A 22,483-nucleotide genomic window follows, 5' to 3' on the forward strand; every position below is an offset into this window, starting at 1 on the left:
CAGACAGATTATTTCACTATATCAAAATTCCAGTGGGTCAGAAGTTTACATGCACAGTCAACTTAGTGTCTTTAACTTCTTTATGATAGGGGGCAGCATTTTCACTTTTGGATGAATTGCGTGCCCATAGTGAACTGCCTCCTACTCTGTCCCAGATGGTAATATATGCATATTATTATTACTATTGGATATAAAACACTCTGAAGTTTCTAAAACTGTTTGAATGATGATGTTTTTGAGCGCCGTCTCAGATTATTGCATGGTGTGCTTTTTACATACGCTTTTTTATTTTTATTTGACAGACTTGTTCTTAATGCAACCTCTGTATCTTTAATTATATGTAAAACATGCATCTTTCATCAAAGTTTATGAGTATTTCTGTTATTTGACGTGGCTCTCTGCAATTTCTCCGGATATTTTGGAGGCATTTCTGAACATGGCGCCAATGTAAACCGAGATTTGTGGATATAAATATGCACATTATCGAACAAAACAAATATATTGTGTAACATGATGTCCTATGAGTGTCATCTGATGAAGATCAAAGGTTAGTGATTACTTTTATCTCTATTTCTGCTTTTTGTGACTACTATCTTTTGCTGGGAAAATGGCTGTGTTTTTCTGTGGCTATGTACTGAGCTAAATCCTTTTTGCAATCAGACATGTTGGCTGGATTCACAACATGTGTAGCTTTAATTTGGTGTCTTTCATGTGTGATTTCATGAAAGATTGATTTTTATAGTAATATGTTTGAATTTGGTGCGCTACATTTTGTTTGGCTTTTGGCCAAGTGGGACGCTACCATCCCACATATCCCAGAGAAGTTAAACAGCTTGGAAAATTCCAGAAAATTATGTCATGGCTTTAGAAGCATCTGATAGGCTAATTGACATCATTTGAGGCTAATTGACATCATTTGAGACAATTGGAGGTGTACCTGTGGATGTATTTCAAGGCCTACCTTCAAACTCAGTGCCTCTTTGCTTGACATCATGGGAAAATCCAAAGAAATCAGCCAAGACCTTGGGAGCAAACGCCTGAAGGTACCACGTTCATCTGTACGAACAATAGTACGCAAGTATAAACACCATGGAACCACGCAGCTATCATACCGCTCAGGAAGGAGACGCATACCGTCTCTCAGAGATGAACGTACTGTGGTGCGCAAAGTGCAAATCAATCCCAGAACAGCAGCAAAAGACCTTGTGAAGTTGCTGGAGGAAACAGGTACAACAGTATCTATATCCACAGTAAAACGAGTCCTATATCGACATAACCTGAAGCACGGGGGTGGCAGCATCATGTTGTGGGGGTGCTTTGCTGCAGAAGGGACTGGTGCACTTCAAAATAGATGGCATCATGAGGCAGGAAAATTATGTGGATATATTGAAGCAACATCTCAAGACATCAGTCAGGAAGTTAAAGCTTGGTCGCAAATGGGTCTTCCAAATGGACAATGACCCCAAGCATACTTCCAAAGTTGTGGCAAAATGGCTCAACTTCATTAGAATACTGTTTTTTGTCCGGGATTTCAGATGACTGACGTGCCCAAAGTAAACTGCCTGTTACTCAAGCCCAGAAGCTAGGATATGCATATACTTGGTAGCATTGGATAGAAAACAGTCTGGAGTTTCTACAACTGTTAAAATAATGTCTGAGTATAACAGAACTGATATGGCAGGCAAAAACCCGAGGAAAATCCAACAGGAATTATTACTTTTTTTAGGTCACAGGCATTTTCAGTGCTTGCCTATGGGAAATACAAATAGATAGGACCCAGATTGCAGTTTCTATGGCTTCCACTAGATGTCAGTCTTTAGAAAGGGTTTCAGGCTTGTTTTTTGAAAAATGAATAAGTAGTTGGAATAACTATAAGGTATCTCATTAGAAAAGTGGTCTTGTTGGGGTGTGAATGAGGTGCGCGCTCTTCGTTATTTATCTTCCCTATTGAACATACTATTCTCCGTCTTAAATATGATCATTTATTTAGATATTAGAGTACCTGAGGATTAATTAGAAACATCGTTTGACTTGTTTGGACGAACTTTACTGGTAACTTTTTGGATTCGTTTGTATGCATGTTGAAAGAGTGGATTACTGAGATCATTGGCCCCAACTAAACAGACTTTTTGGGATATAAAGGACTGTATCGAACAAAACAACTATTCATTGTGTAGCTGGGACCCTTGGGATTGCAAACAGAGGAAGCTCTTCATATGTAAGTGATTTATTTAAATCGCTATTTGTGATTTTGTGACGCCTGTGCTGGTTGAAAAAATATTTTGGTGTGGGGCGCTGTCCTCAGATAATCGCATGGTATGCTTTCGCCGTAAAGCCTTTTTTAAATCTGACAATGCGGTTGGATTAACTTCTTGTCAATATGGGGACGCTGTTTTCACTTTGTAAAAAATCGTGCCCAAATTAAACTGCCTCGTACTCTATTCTAGATCGTACAATATGCATATTATTATTACTATTGGATAGAAAACACTCTCAAGTTTCTAAAACCGTTTGAATTATATCTGTGAGTAAAACAGAACTCATTTTGCAGCAAACTTCCATACAGGAAGTGAAAAATCTGAAATCGAGGCTCTGTTCCAGGGCCTTCCTATTCAATTGCTTGAAATCTATGGATATACATGCACTTCATACGCCTTCCACTAGATGTCAACAGGCAGTGGGAGGTGGAATGGGGTGTCTAGCTTGATCTGAGGTCGAACAAGAGCTCTTGGAATGACGTGACCACAATTTCCTTTGTCTACCAAGGCGCGGGAAGGACATCAGCATTGGCTTCTGAAAAGCGTTTGGTATAGACGGCTAATATCTCCGGCTTTGATTTTATTTGATACATGTGATAATATCATCGTAAAGTATGTTTTTTTCAATATAGTTTTATCAGATTATTCAACGTTTATCGGGAGTTTCTGAATTTTCCGTTCTCTGCGTTAGGTGAAGATGGACATCTTCGCGCCACTTGGCTAGCTAAGGTTGCTAATTCGACAGGAGAAGAGGACATTCTAAAACCAAACAACGATTTATTCTGGACAAAGGACTCCTTGTACAAGATTCTGATGGAAGCTCAGCAAAAGTAAGAACCATTTATGATGTTATTTCGTATTTCTGTGGAAAATGTTTAGTCCTATTTTCCTTCCTTTTTGCGGGCGCTGTCTCGCTATAACGTAGGCTGTTTGTTATGGTAAAGTTCTTTTTTTAAATCTAACACGGCGATTGCATTAAGAACTAGGGTATCTTTCATTTGCTGTCCAACATGTATTTTTTAGTAAAGTTTATGATGAGTTCTTTGGTCAGATTAGGTGACTGTCCAAAATATCTCCGGATAATTTGGTGAATCGATGCTACATATTCACAACGTATAACCACGGTTTGCAGCTCAAAATATGCACATTTTCGAACAAAACATAAGTGTATTGTGTAACATGATGTTATAAGACTGTCATCTGATGAAGTTGGTCAAGGTTAGTGATTAATTTTATATCTTTTGCTGGTTTTTGCGAATGCTATCTATGTGGTGAATAAATGCGGTTGTGTGTTTGACTATTGTGGTAAGCTAATATAATGCTATATTGTGTTTTCGCTGTAAAACACTTAAAAAATCTGAAATATTGGCTGGATTCACAAGATGTTTATCTTTCATTTGCTGTACACCATGTATTTTTCATAAATGTTTTATGATGAGTATTTAGGTATTTCACGTTGCTCTCTGTAGTTATTCTAGCTGCTTCGGTGCTATTTGTGATTGTAGCTGCAATGTAAAACTATGATTTATACCTCAAATATGCACATTTTCGAACAAAACATAGATTTATTGTATAACATGTTATAAGACTGTCATCTCATGAAGTTGTTTCTTGGTTAGTGACTAATTATATCTCTATTTGGTCGGTTTTGTGATAGCTACCTATGCGGTAAAAAAATTGTGAAAATATGCAGTTGAGTCTTTTGCTATTGTGGTTAGCTAATAGAAATACATAGTGTTTTCGCTGTAAAACATTTTAAAAATCGGAAATGATGGCTGGATTCACAAGATGTGTATCGTTCATTTGCTGTATTGGACTTGTGATTTCATGATATTTATATGCTAGTATTTACTTGTGGCCCTATGCTAGGCTATGCTAGTCAGCTTTTTACTGATGAGGATGCTCCCAGGATCAGGGATGGTGATGAAGTAGAGGTTAACAAGAAGTTAAGCTTTTAACCTCTCTTGGGTAGGGGGCAGTATTTTCACGTCCGGATGAAAAGCGTGCCCAGAGTAAACTGCCTGCTACTCAGGCCCAGATCCTAGGATATGCATATTATTAGTAGATTTGGCTAGAAAACACTCTGAAGTTTCTAAAACTGAATGATGTCTGCGATTATAACAGAACTCATATGGCAGGCAAAAACTTGAGAAAAAATACAACCAGGAAGTGGGAAATCTGAGGTTTGTAGGTTTTCAACTCTTTGCTTATCCAAGATAGTGGAAATGGGGTCATGTTGCACTCCCAAAGGCTTCCACTAGATGTCAACAGTCTTTAGAACCTTGCTTGACGCTTCTACTGTGAAGTAGGGGTGAATGAGAGGGGATTGAGTAAAGTCTCTCCCAGAGTGCCACGAGCTGACCATGCGCGTTCATGTGAGAGTTAGCTTGAGTTCCATTGCATTTCTGAAGACAAAGGAATTCTCCGGTTGGAACATTATTGAAGATTTATGTTAAAAACATCCTAAAGATTGTTTCTATACTTCGTTTGACATGTTTCTACGGACTGTAATATAACTTTTGGGACTTTTCGTCCATACTTTCCGCTGGACTTGCACGCGCGTCGTGAGTTTAGATTGTGTACTGAACGCGCGAACAACAAGGAGGAATTTGGACATAAATGATGGACATTATCGAACAAAACAAACATTTATTGTGGAACTGGGATTCCTGGGAGTGCATTCTGATGAAGATCAAAGGTAAGTGAATATTTATAATGCTATTTCTGACTTCTGTTGACTCCAACATGACGGATATCTCTTTGGGTTGATTTGTCGTCTGAGCGCCGTACTCAGATTATTGCATGGTTTGCTTTTTCCGTAAAGTTTTTTAGAAATCTGACACAGAGGTTGCATTAAGGAGAAGTGGATCTAAAATTCCATGTATAACACTTGTATTTTCATCAACATTTATGATTACTATTTCTGTAAACTGATGTAAATCCCCGGATGTTTTGGAACTACTGAACATGACGCGCCAATGTAAACTGAGATTTTTGGATATAAATATGAACTTTACCGAACAAAACATACATGTATTGTGTAACATGAAGTCCTATGAGTGTCATCTGATGAAGATCATCAAAGGTTAGTGATTAATTTTATCTATATTTCTTCTTTTTGTGACTCCTCTCTTTGGCTGGAAAAATGGCTGTGTTTTTCTGTGACTTGGCTCTGACCTAACATAATCGTTTGGTTTGCTTGGCTGGATTTACAACAAGTGTATCTTTAAAATGGTGTAAAATACATGTATGTTTGAGGAATTTTAATCATGGGATTTCTGTTGTTTTGAATTTGGCGCCCTGCAGTTTCACTGCCTGTTGACGAGGTGAGACGCTACTGTCCCACATACCCTAGAGAGGTTAACTTCTTGCCGCACGGATCCCTTTATCGGGATCATTTTCGTAAACAACCGCTGAATTGCAGAGCGCCAAATTCAAAAATAATACTAAAAATATTTATAATCATGAAATATACCAAAACACAGCTTAGTTTGTTGTTAATCCACCTATCGTGTCAGATTTTGAAAATATGCTTTACAGCGAAAGCAATCCAAGCGTTTGTGAGTTTATCAATCACTAGACAAAACAGTAAGAACAGCTAGCCCCAAATTAGCTTGGTCACGAAAGTCAGAAAAGCAATAAAATTAATCGCTTACATTTGATAATCTTCGGATGTTTGCACTCACGAGACTCCCAGTTACACAATAAATGTTATTTTTGTTCGATAAAGATTCGTTTTATAACCAAAAACCACCATTTGGTTTACGTGTTATGTTCAGAAAACCACAGGCTCGTTCCGGTCCTGAAAGGCAGATGAAAATTCCAAAAAGTATCCGTAGTGTTCGTAGAAACATGTCAAACGTTTTTTTTATAATCAATCCTCAGGTTGTTTTTAACATACATAATCGATAATATTTCAACCGGACGGTAACCTATTCAATACTACAGAGAAAGAAAATGTCGAGCTACATCTCTCGCACGCAGGAACTAATCAAAGGACACCTGACGCGTTTTGAAAAATCTCGCTCATTTTTCAAAATAAAAGCTTGAAACTATGTCTAAAGCCTGGTCACAGCCTGAGGAAGCCATTAGAAAAGGAATCTGGTTGATACCCCTTTAAATGGAGGGGCAGGCAACGGAACAGGGATTTTTCCAAATAAAAAGGCACTTCCAGGTTGGATTTCCTCAGGTTTTCACCTGCAGAATCAGTGCTGTTATACTCACAGACAATATTTTGACAGTTTTGGAAACTTGCTAGAATATGCATATAATTGACATCTGGACCTGAGAAATAGTCCGTTTACCTTGGGAACGTTATTTTTCCAAACATAAAAATTCTGCCCCCTAGCTGAAAGAAGTTAACTGACTTGCCTAGTTAAATAAAGATTACACACACACACCCCAAAAAATATTTTGTTTCCATTTACATATGTCCCCATTACCAGTAAAACAATCAAAAACTATTTATTTCAATAACTTTCTGTGCTCTTTCCTATCTCAACCAGTATTTTTATGAAATGCCGTTTGGGTCTTTGCATGTCAAAAAAGATGTGTAAAATAACACTATTTGACGAGTCAAATAAGCTTGTTGACCAATCAGGATCTGAATATGACTGCACGTCACATTATAATTTAACACGTTCATTAATTTTTTATGTACTTATTACACATTGATCACACTAGCACTCGTATTTCTTATGTCACAACGATTCATTGACACGTATGCTATGATTCTGGTAAAGTTGTCTCGCACACCTATCTTGCTGGTCATTAAAAAAAAAGCTAGCTAGCTCATGGATGCAAACAATGTTCTTCCCCAAAAACATAGCAAAACAACAATCTGTTTCAGTAGCTATAGTTAACTAGATAGCTAGGTGTCATCTAAAAGAATCCTAATTTATAAGTCAGTTCTTATTTGATTAATGGTGGTCGGACCCATCTATGTGAAGCTAGCCACAATAAGGAGTAGCCACAATAGTGGAATTTGCGGTTAGCCTTCAAAACAAAAGTGTGGCATAATTCTACTATTTGTATTCATTTGCATCACCGTCAATGACATACTTTTATTTTGAAGGCAGACCGCAAATTCCACTATTGTGCCTAATCCTTATTGTGGCTAGCTTCACAACACATAACCCGGTCCAGTCGAGCCTCACTAGCCAGATGAAGCTAGCTGGCTGCTTATAACGTTATCTTTGGGCAACAGGGTTAAGTAGCTGGCTAGCTATTTATTTTCATTAACTGAAGTTCAATTTCAATAGGCGAACAACATGTGGCTACCTTGCTAATACTTACTCACAAGGATTCCTAAATCATTGCTAAGAATAATGAAAATGACTGCAGTTTCTACTGGTCATTGTTTTCAGGCTGGTTGTATTGGTGCTAGCTAGGTATCAAGATAAAGCTAGCTACCCCAGAAGTTGCGGTCGAACTAATTATGTTTTTTACCAAAGCGATATTGTAAACACATCGTTCGTGGCCAGTATTTGCTTGTTTGCAGACTTTTTGGTACAACTTTGACAGTGCTACTGTATATTTTTTGACATGCAAAGACCCAAACGGCATTCCATAGTATGTATGTCGTGAAGCTAATAGCAGTGACGCTATTACTGTGTAACTCCGGTAGGGCAACATCTGAAAAATAGCGCACTTGGTAGTGTGTACCGGTGCTCGACCAGTCGCGAAAGCCAACACCCACGACAGAGAACAGTTGATTGTCAAGGGCAATGAATTCCATTATCTTGGCTTTAATGGATTTCGCCTTTGAGTTGTTTCACTGAAATGTGTTTACTCTTTCAAATGCCTGCTCGATTCACACAGCAGACATTGTGGGCTAGGTTAGGGATGTTGTGTTGCACGTGTAGTGCAAAATTTGACGTGGGGTCATTACGTCTTGTACCTATGTTATATAGGTATGCATGGCAGCTTGACATTGGTTTTTAACATCAGCGTTAAACTAGACATCGGGCCGATACCAATGTTGGCATTTTTAGCTAATATTGTCCGATTCCGATATGTTCGCCGATATATCGTGCATCCCTAGCTTAAAGTTTTTATAGACTATTCAGCTATTTCTTCACATTACAAGCACAGCAATGTGCACATGGTAGTAGGCTATAAGTGCAAATGTTCCATTAGCAGGAAAACACCATTATCAAAAGTGACCACAAATGCCATTATGCATGTAATGCTTATTAGAAAAGGGTTCATTTTTATGGTGGAAATTATCTTTCCCAAACTTGAAACTCACTCGCTGTTTATGTATGCCAGTTAGGCTCTACACCCCTTGTAAAGCAGATGAATGTGCTTAATTATTTGGCCACTTTAGTTGTGATACAAACCTTATTAAAACATATGAGCTAGACGACTATGATTCAAACAAGTTGCACAAAAAAAAGCCATTGTTTCTTATGCTGGGCATCATTCACAAGTGATAATATATAATTCACAAGTGATAGGCTAATATTGTCACCCATCAGGCTATTCTTGATTTAATCTTGTCTTTACATATACTAAATAACATATGCACCCGTATCGAAACAGGGGCAGTGGGAAAAATAACATGTCATCTATGCACTTAAATAGCGAATGGTGCATGCTTTTCCCCGTGGTTTATTTACATGCCAGCCAGGTTGCTTATATTTACAACAGGAGTATAACTTATGTGCTTAATATTAGGAAAGTTAATAAATAAATAAATACAATTCGTAGGCCTAGCCTATAGAAAGATGGGATCCTCTTTTTAAGAGGCCATCAAAACTCTGTATTCTCCTGCAATTGCATAACCTATAGAAATGTTGCGCAACATGAGATCAAGGGCTCTCATGAAGTGCTTGATTAGATTTTGAACACCTTTGCATTGATGTCAGAGTGATTAGAGGGACAATAGAGTACTAAGTACCAGGCAGTTAGCAAGTTCGGGAGGCTACTAATGACCAGCAGTAGTAGAGCTTGGAGAAGCCTAATTACTGTGACTAGACGGTCATGTGGAATTTGACTGCCTTCATGACTGCCGGTGTGTCGGTAATACGGTCACCACAACAGCCCTACCCATCACTAAGCATGCACTGTTTTCTTAACCACAACTAGATGGATGCATAAAATAATTTATATGGAAATAAATATCCCTGAATGACTGAAATATTGGAATAAAGTAGGCAAATGCAATTCAAGGCATGTATCAAAATGTTGCTTACTGAAACTCACAAAGTCATCCACTCCTTGTAATAAATTTGAAGCAATAGCCTACCCGCATGTGATCAACTAGATTATAAATTCAGCACGGTTTTGATTGGGACAGCACCATCATGCTGTGAGACAAGCGTGGGGACTCGTTTTGATAAATCAATAAATGTCAGATTTTTGTTTTCCCTGAATCTCCATTTGGATATTGGTTATGCTACAATTAGGCTGGGAAAATGTTACCTAAATTGAGGTGAGTGCTGCCCATGATCATCTTGTCTAGTATGCTCATTTATTAGAACATTTTGCCATGTTATGTAGATTAACTAATGGATTATTTTGCTCTACACTCGCAGTCGCCTAGTAGCCGAGGCCTACTCCCGACCAAAAGCCTGTGACTTCACCGACTTGTTTGATAATCAATTAATGTGATTTTGTTTCACTGAATATCTGTCTGTATAGACAATTTGGTTAATTGGTTTCTGGTTAAGCAAATAAGTGAAGGTGGTACACAGTGCATTCGGAAAGTATTCAGACCCCTTGACTTTTTCTACATTTTGTTACGTTACGCATTTTAAAATGGATTACATTGTATTTCTTTTCAATCTACACACAATACCCCATAATGAAAGTGAAAGTAAATTTTTTGCAAATGTATTAAAAACAAAAATACCTTATTTATATAAGTATTCAGACCCTTTGCTATGAGACTTGAAATTGAGCGCAGGTGCATCCTGTTTCCATTGATCATCCTTGAGATGTTTCGACAACCTGATTGGAGTCCACCTTTGGTAAATTCAACTGATCTGGGAAAGGGTAGCAAAAAATGTCTGCTGCATTGAAGGTTCCCAAGAACACTGCAGCCTCCATCATTCTTAAATGGAATAAGTTTGGAACCACCAAGACTCTTCCTAGAGCTGGCAGCCCAGCCAAACTGAGCAATCGGGGGAGAAGGACCAAGAGGTGACATCCCTGACCAAGAGGTCAGAGAGGTGACCAAGGACCTGATGGTCACTCTGACAGAGCTCTAGAGTTCCTCTGTGGAGATGGGAGAACCTTCCAGAAGGACAACCATCTCTGCAGCAATCCACCAATCAGGCATTTATGGCAGAGTGGCCAGACGGAAGCCACTCCTCAGTAAAAGGCACATGACAGCCCACTTGGAGTTTGCCAGAAGGCACCTAAAGGACTCTCAGACCATGAGAAACAAGATTCTCTGGTCTGATGAAACAAAGATTGAACTCATTAGCCTGAATGCCAAGCGTCACTGCTGGAGGAAATCTGGCACCATCCCTACGGCATGGTGGTGGCAGCATCATGCTGTGGGGATGTTTTTCAGCAGTAGGGACTGGAAGACTAGTCAGGGTTGAGGCAAAGATTAACGGAGCAAAGTACAGAGAGATCCTTGATGAAAACCTGCTCCAGAGCGCTCAGGACCTCAGACTGGGGCGAAGGTTCACCTTCCAACAGGACAACAAGCCTAAGCACACAGCCAAGACAAGGCAGGAGTGGCTTCGGGACAAGTCTCTGAATGTCCTTGAGTGAACCAGCCAGAGCCCAGATTTGAACATCTCTGGAGAGACCTGAACATAGCTGTGCAGCAACACTCCTCATCCAACCTAACAAAACTTGAGGATCTGCAGAGAAAAATGGGAGAAACTCCCAAATAAAAGTTGCGCCATACAGGTGTGCCAAGCTTAAAGCGTCATACAAGACTCGAGGCTGTAATCACTGCCAAAGGTGCTTCAAAGTACTGAGTAAAGGGTCTGAATACTTATGTAAATGTTATATTGTATTTGTTTTTTTATACATAAATTAGCAAAAAAAATCTAAAACCTTGTTTTTGCTGGTAGATTACTATTAATTTTTTTCTTTTTAAATCTACCTGCCACAGTGGCTGGTGGACCAAAAAGTTATTTGCCCTATTCTGACTGTTTTGTGAATACTATGATTTTCCCCATTGTGGGCAATTCAATTGCGGTCACTGTTACCGTTTTGGTAACAGTGTGAAGTGCTTTAATAACTTAATAATTCATAAACAAAATAGTTATCAGTAAAAACACACAAAAAAAAAGTTGGGGGGGAGATCAGCTTTAATAGTGTTAACTATAACTACATTTGTAGATATACCTTTACTTGGTACTTCTGTGAACTCTCATAATCCTTCCTGAAAATATCTTAAAGATAAGTCCGTTTTTGGTAACAAAATGACAAGACATTAGGCAATATAAAATACTTTCTGAAAAACGAAATATAAAATGTTGATATTAATTGTTATGGGCCGTTACTTCAACAATATTGTGTTGGTGTATTTCTAATATCTTATAAGACTTTTTCTGGTACTCTTTTTAAAAGACCCCATTCCCCATCTGAGTGACCAGAAATCAAAGCCTTTGCTTTTTACACATTTCTGGGATGGAACATGGTTGAAAAATGTATCTATGCCTTAATTTCCCCAAAATATAGAATCCTAGCTTTCATTTGACACCAAATTTGACACCATGGGTCCTATTACATGGAAATGACCAACTGTAAATACTATAGGCCTGTCTTGTGTTAAGGCAAGTGTTACATCACCACCTTGATAGCAAATGTGATGGGACCACACAATGAGCAGAGCACATTACAGTACAACAGTGATCTGGGGATTTATTCTGTTTGACTCGTCTTGCGCTCACTCAGCTAGCCTAGATCGTATTAGTTACATGCCAAGGAGCACCATCAACTATGGTTGTGGTCTTTCTTACTGCATGGCATGCAAAGCAAGGGAGCTCCCCTCTTCTCCTACTCTCACACGAAGATATTAAATGAAAGCTTAGAGAATGATGAATGGGATGAAAATGCATGTTTTCTCAATGTTCCCTAATGTTTTACCTTGGGTCATTTCCATGTAAAAAGGACCCATGAGCACCAACATGTGAAGTTCATAGTCACATATCAAATTGGGTGTCAAATGAAAGCTAAGGGTCTACATTTTTGGTAAATTAAGGCAGATATACAGTACCAATAAAAAGTTTGGACACACCTACTCATTCAAGGGTTTTTCTTTATTTTACTATTTTCTACATTGTAGAATAATAATGAAGAAAACTATGAAATAACACATATGGAATCATGTAGTAACCAAAGAAAGTGTTGAACAAATCAAAATAGATATGAGATTCTTCAAAGTAGCCACCCTTACCTTGATGACAGCTTTGCACACTCTTGGCATTCTCTCAACCAGCTTCACCTAGAAGGCTTTTCCAACAGTCTTGAAGGAGTTCCCACATATGCTGAGCACTTGTTGGCTGATTTTCCTTCACTCTGCAGTCCAACTCATCCCAAACCATCTCAATTGGGTTGAGGTCGGGTGATTGTGGAAGCCAGGTCATCTGATACAGCACTCCATCACTCTCCTTCTTGGTCAAATATCCCTTACACAGCCTGGAGGTGTGTTTTGGGTCATTGTGCTGTTGAAAAACAAATGGGGATACCTAGTCAGTTGCACAACTGAACGCATTCAACTGAAATGTGTTTTCAGCATTTAACCCAACCCCTCTGAAGCAGAGAGGTGCGGGGGGCTGCCATAATCGACATCCACGTCTTCGGCGCCCGGGGAACAGGGGCCAATGCTCTAACCACTAGCGCAAACCAGATGGGATGGCGTATCGCTGCAGAATGCTGTGGTACCCATGCTGGTTAAGTGTGCCTTGAATTCTAAATAAGTGTTACCAGCAAAGCACCCCCACACCTCCTCCTCCATGCTTCATGTTGGGAACCACACGTGGCGATCATCCATTCACCTACTCTGCATTTCACAAAGACAAGTCGATTGGAACCAAAAGTCTCCAATTTGGACTCATCAGACCAAAGGACACATTTCCACCAGTCTAATGTCTATTGCTTGTGTTTCTTGGGCCAAGCAAGTCTCTTCTTATTATTTGTGTCCTTTAGTAGTGGTTTCTTTGCAGCAATTCGACAGCAATTCGACCATGAAGGCCTGATTCAAGCAGGCTCCTCTGAACAGCTGATGAGATGTGTCTGTTACTTGAACTCTGTGAAGCATTTATTTGGGCTGCAATCTGAGGTGCAGTTAACTCTAATGAACGTATCCTCTGCAGCAGAGGTAACTCTGGGTCTTCCTTTCCTGTGACAGTCCTCATGAGAGCCAGTTTCATCATAGCGCTTGATGGTTTTGTGACTTGACTGACCTTAATTTCTTAAAGTAATGATGGACTGTCATTTCTCTTTGCTTATTTGAGCTGTTCTTGCCATAATATGGATTTGGTCTTTTACCAAATAGGGCTATCTTCTGTATACCTTGACTACCTTGTCACAACACAACTGATTGGCTCCAACGCATTAAGGAAATAAATTACACAAATTAACTTTTAACAAGGCACACCAGTTAATTGAAACACATTCTAGGTAACTGCCTCATGAAGCTGGTTGAGAAAATTCCAAGAGTGTGCAAAGCTGTCAAAGGCAAAGGGTGACTACTTTGAAGAATCTCAAATCTAAATTATATTTTGATTTGTTTAACACTTTTTTGTTACTACATGACTCCATATGTGTTATTTCATTTTTTATTTAACTAGGCAAGTCAGTTAAGAACAAATTCTTATTTACAATGACGGCCTACAAGAAGGCAAAAGGCCTGCTGTGGGGACGGGGGCTGGGATTTTGTTTTGATTTTTTTTTATAGGACAAAGCACACATCACAACAAGAGAGACACCATAACACTACATAACGAGAGAGACCTAAGACAATATAGCATGACAGCAACACATGAAAAACACATCATGGTAGCAACACAACACATGGTACAAACACTATTGGGCACAGACAACAGCAAAGGACAAGAAGGTAGAGACAACAATACATCACGCGAAGCAGCCACAACTGTCAGTAAGAGTGTCCATGATTGAGTATTTGAATGAAGAGATAAAACTGTCCAGTTTGAGTGTTTGTTGCAGCTCGTTGCAGCGAACTGAAAAGAGGAGCGACCCAGAGATGTGTGTGCTTTGGGGACCTTTAACAGAATGTGACTGGCAGAACAGGTGTTGTATGTGGAAGATGAGGGCTGCAGTAGGTATCTCAGATAGGAGGGAGTGAGGCCTAAGAGGGTTTTATAAATAAGCATCAACCAGTGGGTCTTGCGACGTGTATACAGAGATGACCAGTTTACAGAGGAGTATAGAGTGCAGTGATGTGTCCTATAAAGAGCATTGGTGGCAAATCTGATGGCCGAGTGGTAAAGAACATCTAGCCACTTGAGAGCAACCTTACCTGCCGATCTATAAATTACTGCTCCGTAATCTAGCATGGGTAGGATGGTCATCTGAATCAGGGTTAGTTTGGCAGCTGTGGTGAAAGAGGAGCAATTACGATCCACTGTATCACATCCGGCCGTGATTGGGAGTCCCATAGGGCGGCGCACAATTGGCCCACCGTCGTCCAGGTTTGACCGGGATAGGCCGTCATTGTAAAAAAATATTTGTTCTTAACTGACTTGCTTACTTAAATAAAGGTTAAATGTAAAAAATTACAAAATATATAAAATAAAAAATATGAGAGGAAACCAAGTCTAGATTTAACCTTAGCCTGCAGCTTTGATATGTGCTGAGAGAAGGACAGTCGTCTTAGCTGTACTGGTGTCCTTTGATAGCTCTTTGGTCTTGGCCATAGTGGAGTTTGGAGTGTGACTGTTTGAGGTTGTGGACAGGTGTCTTTTATACTGATAACAAGTTCAAACAGGTGCCATTAATACAGGTAACGAGTGGAGGACAGAGGAGCCTCTTAAAGAAGAAGTTACAGGTCTGTGAGAGCCAGAAATCTTGCTTGTTTGTAGGTGACCAAATACTTATTTTCCACCATAATTTGCAAATAAATTCATAAAAAATCCTACAACGTGATTTTCTGGATTTTTTTCTCTCATTTTGTCTGTCATAGTTGAAGTGTACCTATGATGAAAATTACAGGCCTCTCTCATCTTTTTAAGTGGGAGAACTTGCACAATTGGTGGCTGACTAAATACTTTTTTGCCCCACTGTGTATATATTTTAAGATTATTTTATTTCTCTCCATCATGAGGATAATGAAAGTTCACAGAACTAAAAAATAAAGGTAGATTTACCAATTGGTTAGTGTTTTTACTTATATACTTTTTTGTTTACAAATTAAGTGATTAAAACTCGTAATTCTGCCTTTCTCCATCTCTTCTCTCTCCAGTTAATGTGACCTCTCCCGGCCCTTACTGAAACATACCCATGAGCCCGCTCTTTCCATTTACTGTAACCAGTGTCCGCACCCACTGAGCGCCGACTGACACCGGACATCCATGGACAATGAAAAGTAGTTGATACTTGGTCAGTTTGCCCTGGCCTTGATTTCAACATCCACAGATGTAGTTTCTTGGTTCAGGACAGACCGGCCTTGATTTGGCCCAAACAGACCGGTGACCGGACCAAATCTGAACCAATCATAGATGTCTATGTTTCACAAGTTTGGACAGCACAGTACAGTGACGCACAGTAGAGTACAGTAAAGAAAAGTATTGTATAGTTCAGTACAGTATAATGTACTATATTGAACTCTACTCCAGGGTTTCCCAAACTCGGTCCAGTGTGTAGAAAACTACCCATATATGCGAAGGATGATATTGTATATTTCTACCTTTGTGAACCTATTCAGGATGCACTATGAAGAGAATGACAATCATGTCTACAATTATGCTTTTCTGTGTAGTACAGATCAGAACCCATGATGTAATTCCACTACCATAAAACTCTGTTACCGGGTGTAAATCCACTTCACTTACTGTAGTTCAATAAGCTGTCATGTCATAACTGACACCCCATTTTTCTGAAGACATCTTTGAATCTTAATTCAGAACAGATATTTAGCAGTTTTTGGAAATCGTGGTCTATAAAAAAAACTGAGATTTTACCGTAATTCTGTTACTAAACTTTGCATCTGCACAGTTCTTCCAGTAACTGCCTTGTCAATTCCATATTGGCCTAAGCTTAGCCCTTGATCATGACTCTCAGTTCCATTACATTAGACATTGGACTAAGGAGTCTTCTGTACAGGGAAGTTCTGTTAAGAGCCCCGATGCTCAGGCTGAACATTAACACTCATCGCTTGTGGTATGATTTGGGAAGCAAAAGGACCGTATCTTTCATATCAGTGAGAAATAATTTTCAAAAAGCAAAAGGTTAAATTGATATGCACCTTTATAGAGTTAGGGTTCCCGCACAGCCGTATTTCCATGTTACAGTGCTTGTTTATGGAAAACAGTCGAAAGACAGAGTGGACTCAGGGGTCACGTTAATGCAGAATTAACTCGTTAAATTTTGCTGCGTTTACTAAACGCTGATCTAAAATACTTAAATAAAACGCAAGATTTACTTTCAGAAAAACATTAGGAAATGTAGCTGGCTACATTCTATGATAAACATTAGAAATATGATAGCCATGCATCGTTTTTGCAAAAAAGAAGCAAAAAAATTGCACTTCTCGTCATCTGATGAAAATTAAGCTATTTTCTGCCGAATGTGTTGCACCAATGTATTTTCTGTGAAGGAAAACTATTTGCATGCCCCTGATCACTCAATTTAAGCACTCAATTGAAATGGTTAAAACGCAGATAGTTTGCACTTGTGAAATTATTTTGATGTGACAGGAAAGTAGAGGGATTTATGTTTCTAGAACCGTACCACAATTGAGAATCAATTTACCTTTAGATGCAGTGGCGTGTACTCATGAATGCCAAGGGAAGCCAGGCTTCCCCAAATATTTGACCAATAAATAAATTATTTCATAATTTTAATGTATCTTTCATCTCTCTCTGTGTTTTCAGAACTTTCCATCAATTCGCAAGTGGCCAAATCTCACTGGAGAAATCATCAGAGCGAAGGAAAAAGTGTCCCTCTGTCTCAGTATGTGTAGTAGAGGTCGACCGATTAAATCGGAATGGCCGACTAATTAGGGCCGATTTCAAGTTTTCATAACAATCGGAAATCGGTAATTTTGGATGCCGATTTTGCCGTTTTTTTACACCTTTATTTAACTTGGCAAGTCAGTTAAGAACACATTCTTATTTTCAATGACGGCCTAGGAACGGTGGGTTAACTGCCTTGTTCAGAGGCAGAACGACAGATTTTTACCTTGTCAGCTCAGGGATTCAATCTTGCAACCTTACGGTTAACTAGTCCAACGCTCTAACCACCTGCCTCACGAGGAACCCGCCTGTTACGTGAATGCAGTAAGAAGCCAAGGTAAGTTGCTAGCTAGCATTAAACTTATCTTATAAAAAACAATCAATCAATCATAATCACTAGTTATAACTACACATGGTTGATGATATTACTAGTTTATCTAGCGTGTCCTGCATTGCATATAATCGATGCAGTGCGCATTCGCTAAAAATGACTGTCGTTGCTCCAACGTGTACCTAACCATAAACATCAATGCCTTTCTTAAAATCAATACACAGAAGTATATATTTTTAAACCTGCATATTTAGCTAAAAGAAATCCATGTTAGCAGGCAATATTAACCAGGTGAAATTGTGTCACTTCTCTTGTGTTCATTGCACGCAGAGTCAGGGTATATGCAACAGTTTGGGACGCCTGGCTCATTGCGAACTAATTTGCCAGAATTTTACGTAATTATGACATAACATTGAAGGTTGTGCAATGTAACAGGAATCTTTAGACTGATGATGCAAATCAGTATTAAAAGGAGATGCAAAAAAATCGCCAAAAATCTATTTGAGGCTGTTTGAATCTGCCATTTATATTTTTTGTGTTTTTCTCTCTCTGCCACCTTACTGTATTGTTAGCCTTTTCTCATCTCACGTCTTCAGTTCTGCTTTATTCTCCCTCTGTCATCGTTTCTGTCTCCCTCCCTCTCTAACACAGAAGTATATATTTTTAAACCTGCATATTTAGCTAAAAGAAATTCATGTTAGCAGGCAATATTAACGGTTCCGTATTTCACTGAAAGAATAAATGTTTTGTTTTCGAGATGATAGTTTCCGGATTCGACCATATTAATGACCTAAGGCTCGTATTTCTGTGTGTTTTTATGTTTTAATTAAGTCTATGATTTGATAGAGCAGTCTGACTGAGCGATGGTGGGCACCAGCAGGCTCGTAAGCATTCATTCAAACAGCACTTTTGTGCGTTTTGCCAGCAGCTCTGCTGTTTATGAATTCAAGCCTATTAACTCCCGAGATTAGGCTGGTGTAACCGATGTGAAATGGCTAGCTAGTTAGTGGGGTGCGCGCTAATAGCGTTTCAAACGTCACTCGCTCTGAGACTTGGAGTAGTTGTTCCCCTTGCTCTGCATGGGTAACGCTGCTTCGAGGGTGGCTGTTGTCGATGTGTTCCTGGTTCGAGCCCAGGTAGCGGCGAGGGATGGAAGTTATACTGTTACACTGGCAATACTAAAGTGCCTATAAGAACATCCAATAGTCAAAGGTATATGAAATACAAATCGTATAGAGAGAAATAGTCCTAGAATTCCTATAATAACTACAACCTAAAACTTCTTACCTGGGAATATTGAAGACTCATGTTAAAAGGAACCACCAGCTTTCATATGTTCTCGTGTTCTGAGCAAGGAACTTAAACGTTAGCTTTCTTACATGGAACATATTGCACTTTTACTTTCTTCTCCAACACTTTGTTTTTGCATTATTTAAACCAAATTGAACATGTTTCATTATTTATTTGAGGCTAAATTGATTTTATTGATGTATTATATTAAGTTAAAATAATTGTTCATTCAGTATTGTTGAAATTATTACAAAACTAAAAATTAAAATCGACCGATTAATCGGTATCGGCTTTTTTGGTCCTCCAATAATCGGTATCGGCGTTGAAAAATCATAAATCAGTCGACCTCTAATGTGTAGCCCATGTATTTGATGCTGTCTGGACCAAAAGAGTATAACATGTTGCTGCCATAGCATTTGATTGATTGATGCCAGCAATCATTTGTCTCCCTTGATTAAAAAAAATCATAATTAGCCAATCAGCATTGAGCTGAGCTCAACTGTGGGTAGTCCAGGTGCAGCAAAACACCCCCCAAGGGAGGCCAGCTGGGATTTGGCTTCAGACCAATCAAATCACTTGTCTGTTTCTAGTCTGCTTATGTTGATGTCCTGCTAGCTTGCTAAATTGTCTTTTTCCTAAGCCATGGATGGAGATGGGGATTTGGACTTGTGGTTTTGACTTAATTCTCTGTACAGGCCAATGATTATGACAGTGTTTCTGATCTAACCATAAGTGAATATGTTGTGCCACTGGCCTGAGACGATTGAAGTTCAATATGTAGCCTAGTAGGCTCACATTACCTAGCCAGCTAGCTAACTTAGCTGGTTCATTGTTGCCCGTGGGAGGAAGTCAGGCTATCAAGCATTTTAGCTAGGTAGCCTGTGACAACAAAAACTAAAAGTGTACTGTATCTGTATGAAAGATCCATAGACCGTTGACAACATGAAAGAGAGGAAGATGGCATTGGCGTTCAACTAGTCTAAAAGTAGGGTGAGTCTAAAATGTTTGTTTTACTTGCTCGCGCACACACACACCCCCCAGTGCCATGGACAGCCACATTATATTTTGCAACATTGATAAGACTAATTGTTTTTGGTATCTTTAAAATGTGTTTTCAGTGTATTAAACTAAGCACATATAGCCTTGTTGATTTGATGATGTTTAAGTTGAAATGTTGCTGGAATAGCTGAGGATGTGCTCCTGTTCTCTTTGTGCTGACTCTGTTTTTCTAAATCAGTAGTTGTTTAGTAAACTGTCGAAAACATTAACGTGCTTGACCATGCCGCAGGTGATATAACTGTTTGTATGCAATATTTGCTTTGTGGACTTCACCAGACAGATCTTGCTCTCCGGTTTTGTGATGAAACAAAAGTAGGTGTAGTTGAATTCATTCCGCCCCTGTGACTGTTGTCTTTTTGTTGCCACGGTATTATTGTATATCACGGTGGTGTATGGACGAATGTGTTAGAGTAAACAATGCCATTATCACAACATAGGTTGTAATATGGCTTTTTAACTGACCTGTCTTCCTCAGTGATGCTACTGCTACTGTTTATATGGAGTATTTGGCTGTTTTGTCTTCCAGAGACAATTTACCTTTAAGCAGAACATGTCAAGGTCCTTGGACTATAAAGACTAAAGTTAAGCTCCTTTAGTCCATTATTGGGCTAAGCCTAGGCCTAACTGTTGTAGTCACTTCAAAACCACAGGGCCAGAGATACTCATCATTGTGACAGGCCTATTTCACCTTTCATCTTTCAAATACTGACAACTACCATATAGTATACACATAGCCAGATATGTGTGACAATCAAGCTGATCCTAATGTTTTTTTTATGTAGATTGGTTATTGAATAAAGAAGTTTGCAGCTGATTAGTCTTCCCTCGTCATAATAAAGATCAAATAGCATGACAGTAGAAAGTGTCATTTATGTAGTAGGCGATGTTTTGTAGTTTGCATAATGTCAAATAATAGGGCGTGCGCATCAGTCCACGTAAAAAATCTGTCCAAGGAAAATGTCTACGACATACGCGTTCCCTCTCTGTCCTGACGAATGACGATATTGCGTAATGATGACCCCCTGAGATGCAATCATGTACCTAACGATCTGTTTAAACTGCAGGTTATGGTATTTTCCATCACATGAACAACAACACGTGGTCATTGGTTACATTTAATTTACTTACAACTTATGTTGTTTCCTGACATGCCACCATGTAAACCTTATCAGTGAACTTCGCATTCTACAGGTTTAGCTTAGCTAACTTAGCCAGTTGGAAAACATTCTGCTTACCTTGGGCAAATCACTGAGTTGGTTAGCATCCAGCAAAAGCTCCTCCAAACTCCGACTGTAGCGGTAGATCTCATCCGGAACGTATAACAGAGAACAGTGCCGCTTATCGATCAATTCAACATGACGATTGCACCGCCACAGGGGTATACACTGAAACATCACGGGGTGATGGCAAAATCCGTTCTTAAAAAATATCCCGAAAAGACGTCAAATAAAAGAAACGGAAGGCGCAACTGAATACGGCCAGCTACTACTCGAACTGAACTAGCTAGATGGCTTGCCAAACACCTTCTTGCTCTTCGAACGAATTTTCAAAGAAAACAAACATCGAAACCACCTCCACAGGCGTAAATAAATTGCACTGGACACCATGGAATACATACGCTGTCTATCTCACTTTGAATACTTATAGGCACCTGATTTTCGCTTGGTTCTTTATCCTTTAATCACGTCGCCACTCTGATGTTAGTAGTTTTTCTAATCGTGTCCAGAAAACGATCACATCTCTGTTTTATTTCGTGTAACCTACTGTTTTCCTTGTCCCAGAGTTAATTTCCTCTCAGTCCCGTGTCTGACCCGGAACATTCACTCCCTCATTCCAATCTGACGTCACCAATCCTAACCGCTCCTCCCTTTGTATATCTCCCTCCCCCTCTAGAAAAGTAGAAGCCAGAGAGGATTATAGATAGGCTTCTGATTCATTCTTCAGTTGGCCTACTGTACCTCAGCTCAGTGTTATTTTAGCCTGAAATAGCCTACAGTTATACATATCTTTTATACAGTTCATTCTGGAGTTATACTTTAGAGTAGGTAGGTAGAGTACAAATAAAAAAAAATTAAATGCATTTCAGCATGGGCGATTTTTTCAAATAAAGCATTTCTCTCAAATGTAAACCTGTCTTTATGGGCTCCCTGTCTGAATTGAACATGTAAACCTGGGGTGCATTCAGTTTGGTTCAACGTTTGATACGTTTGACGGTTTGTAGTGTACTGAATTACCAAAAGGGTGTGCATCATTCTTCAACCGCCTTTGAGGTAGGGCTACGTTTGCTCCCGTTTGGTGGGTGTGGCGAAGTCTGGCCTAATCAATATGGGTGTGACCATCAGAAATCGCAAAACTCATGCAGCCCACATGCACAACCGCCCTCTGGGCCACAATCACACTGTTCTTCACTGGTCGTTGAGTATAGTAGTTTCGTTTGA

At 39.3% G+C, this 22,483-nt stretch overlaps 1 protein-coding gene across 1 annotated transcript in view; it reads right to left on the reverse strand.

Annotated features, from left to right (window-relative positions):
* LOC139571174 (leucine-rich repeat-containing protein 1-like) overlaps positions 1-21,896 on the reverse strand; it is a 71,254-nt gene extending 49,358 nt beyond the window's left edge. The window contains exon 1 of the mRNA XM_071393791.1: positions 21,281-21,896. Coding sequence (XP_071249892.1) covers positions 21,281-21,439 — 159 coding nt within the window. The 5' untranslated portion in view covers positions 21,440-21,896. The remainder of the gene's footprint in view (positions 1-21,280) is intronic.
* Between the last annotated feature and the right edge of the window lie 587 nt (positions 21,897-22,483).

The sequence above is a fragment of the Salvelinus alpinus genome, chromosome 3, assembly GCF_045679555.1.
Source record: "Salvelinus alpinus chromosome 3, SLU_Salpinus.1, whole genome shotgun sequence".
In the NCBI taxonomy this organism is placed as follows: domain Eukaryota; kingdom Metazoa; phylum Chordata; class Actinopteri; order Salmoniformes; family Salmonidae; genus Salvelinus; species Salvelinus alpinus.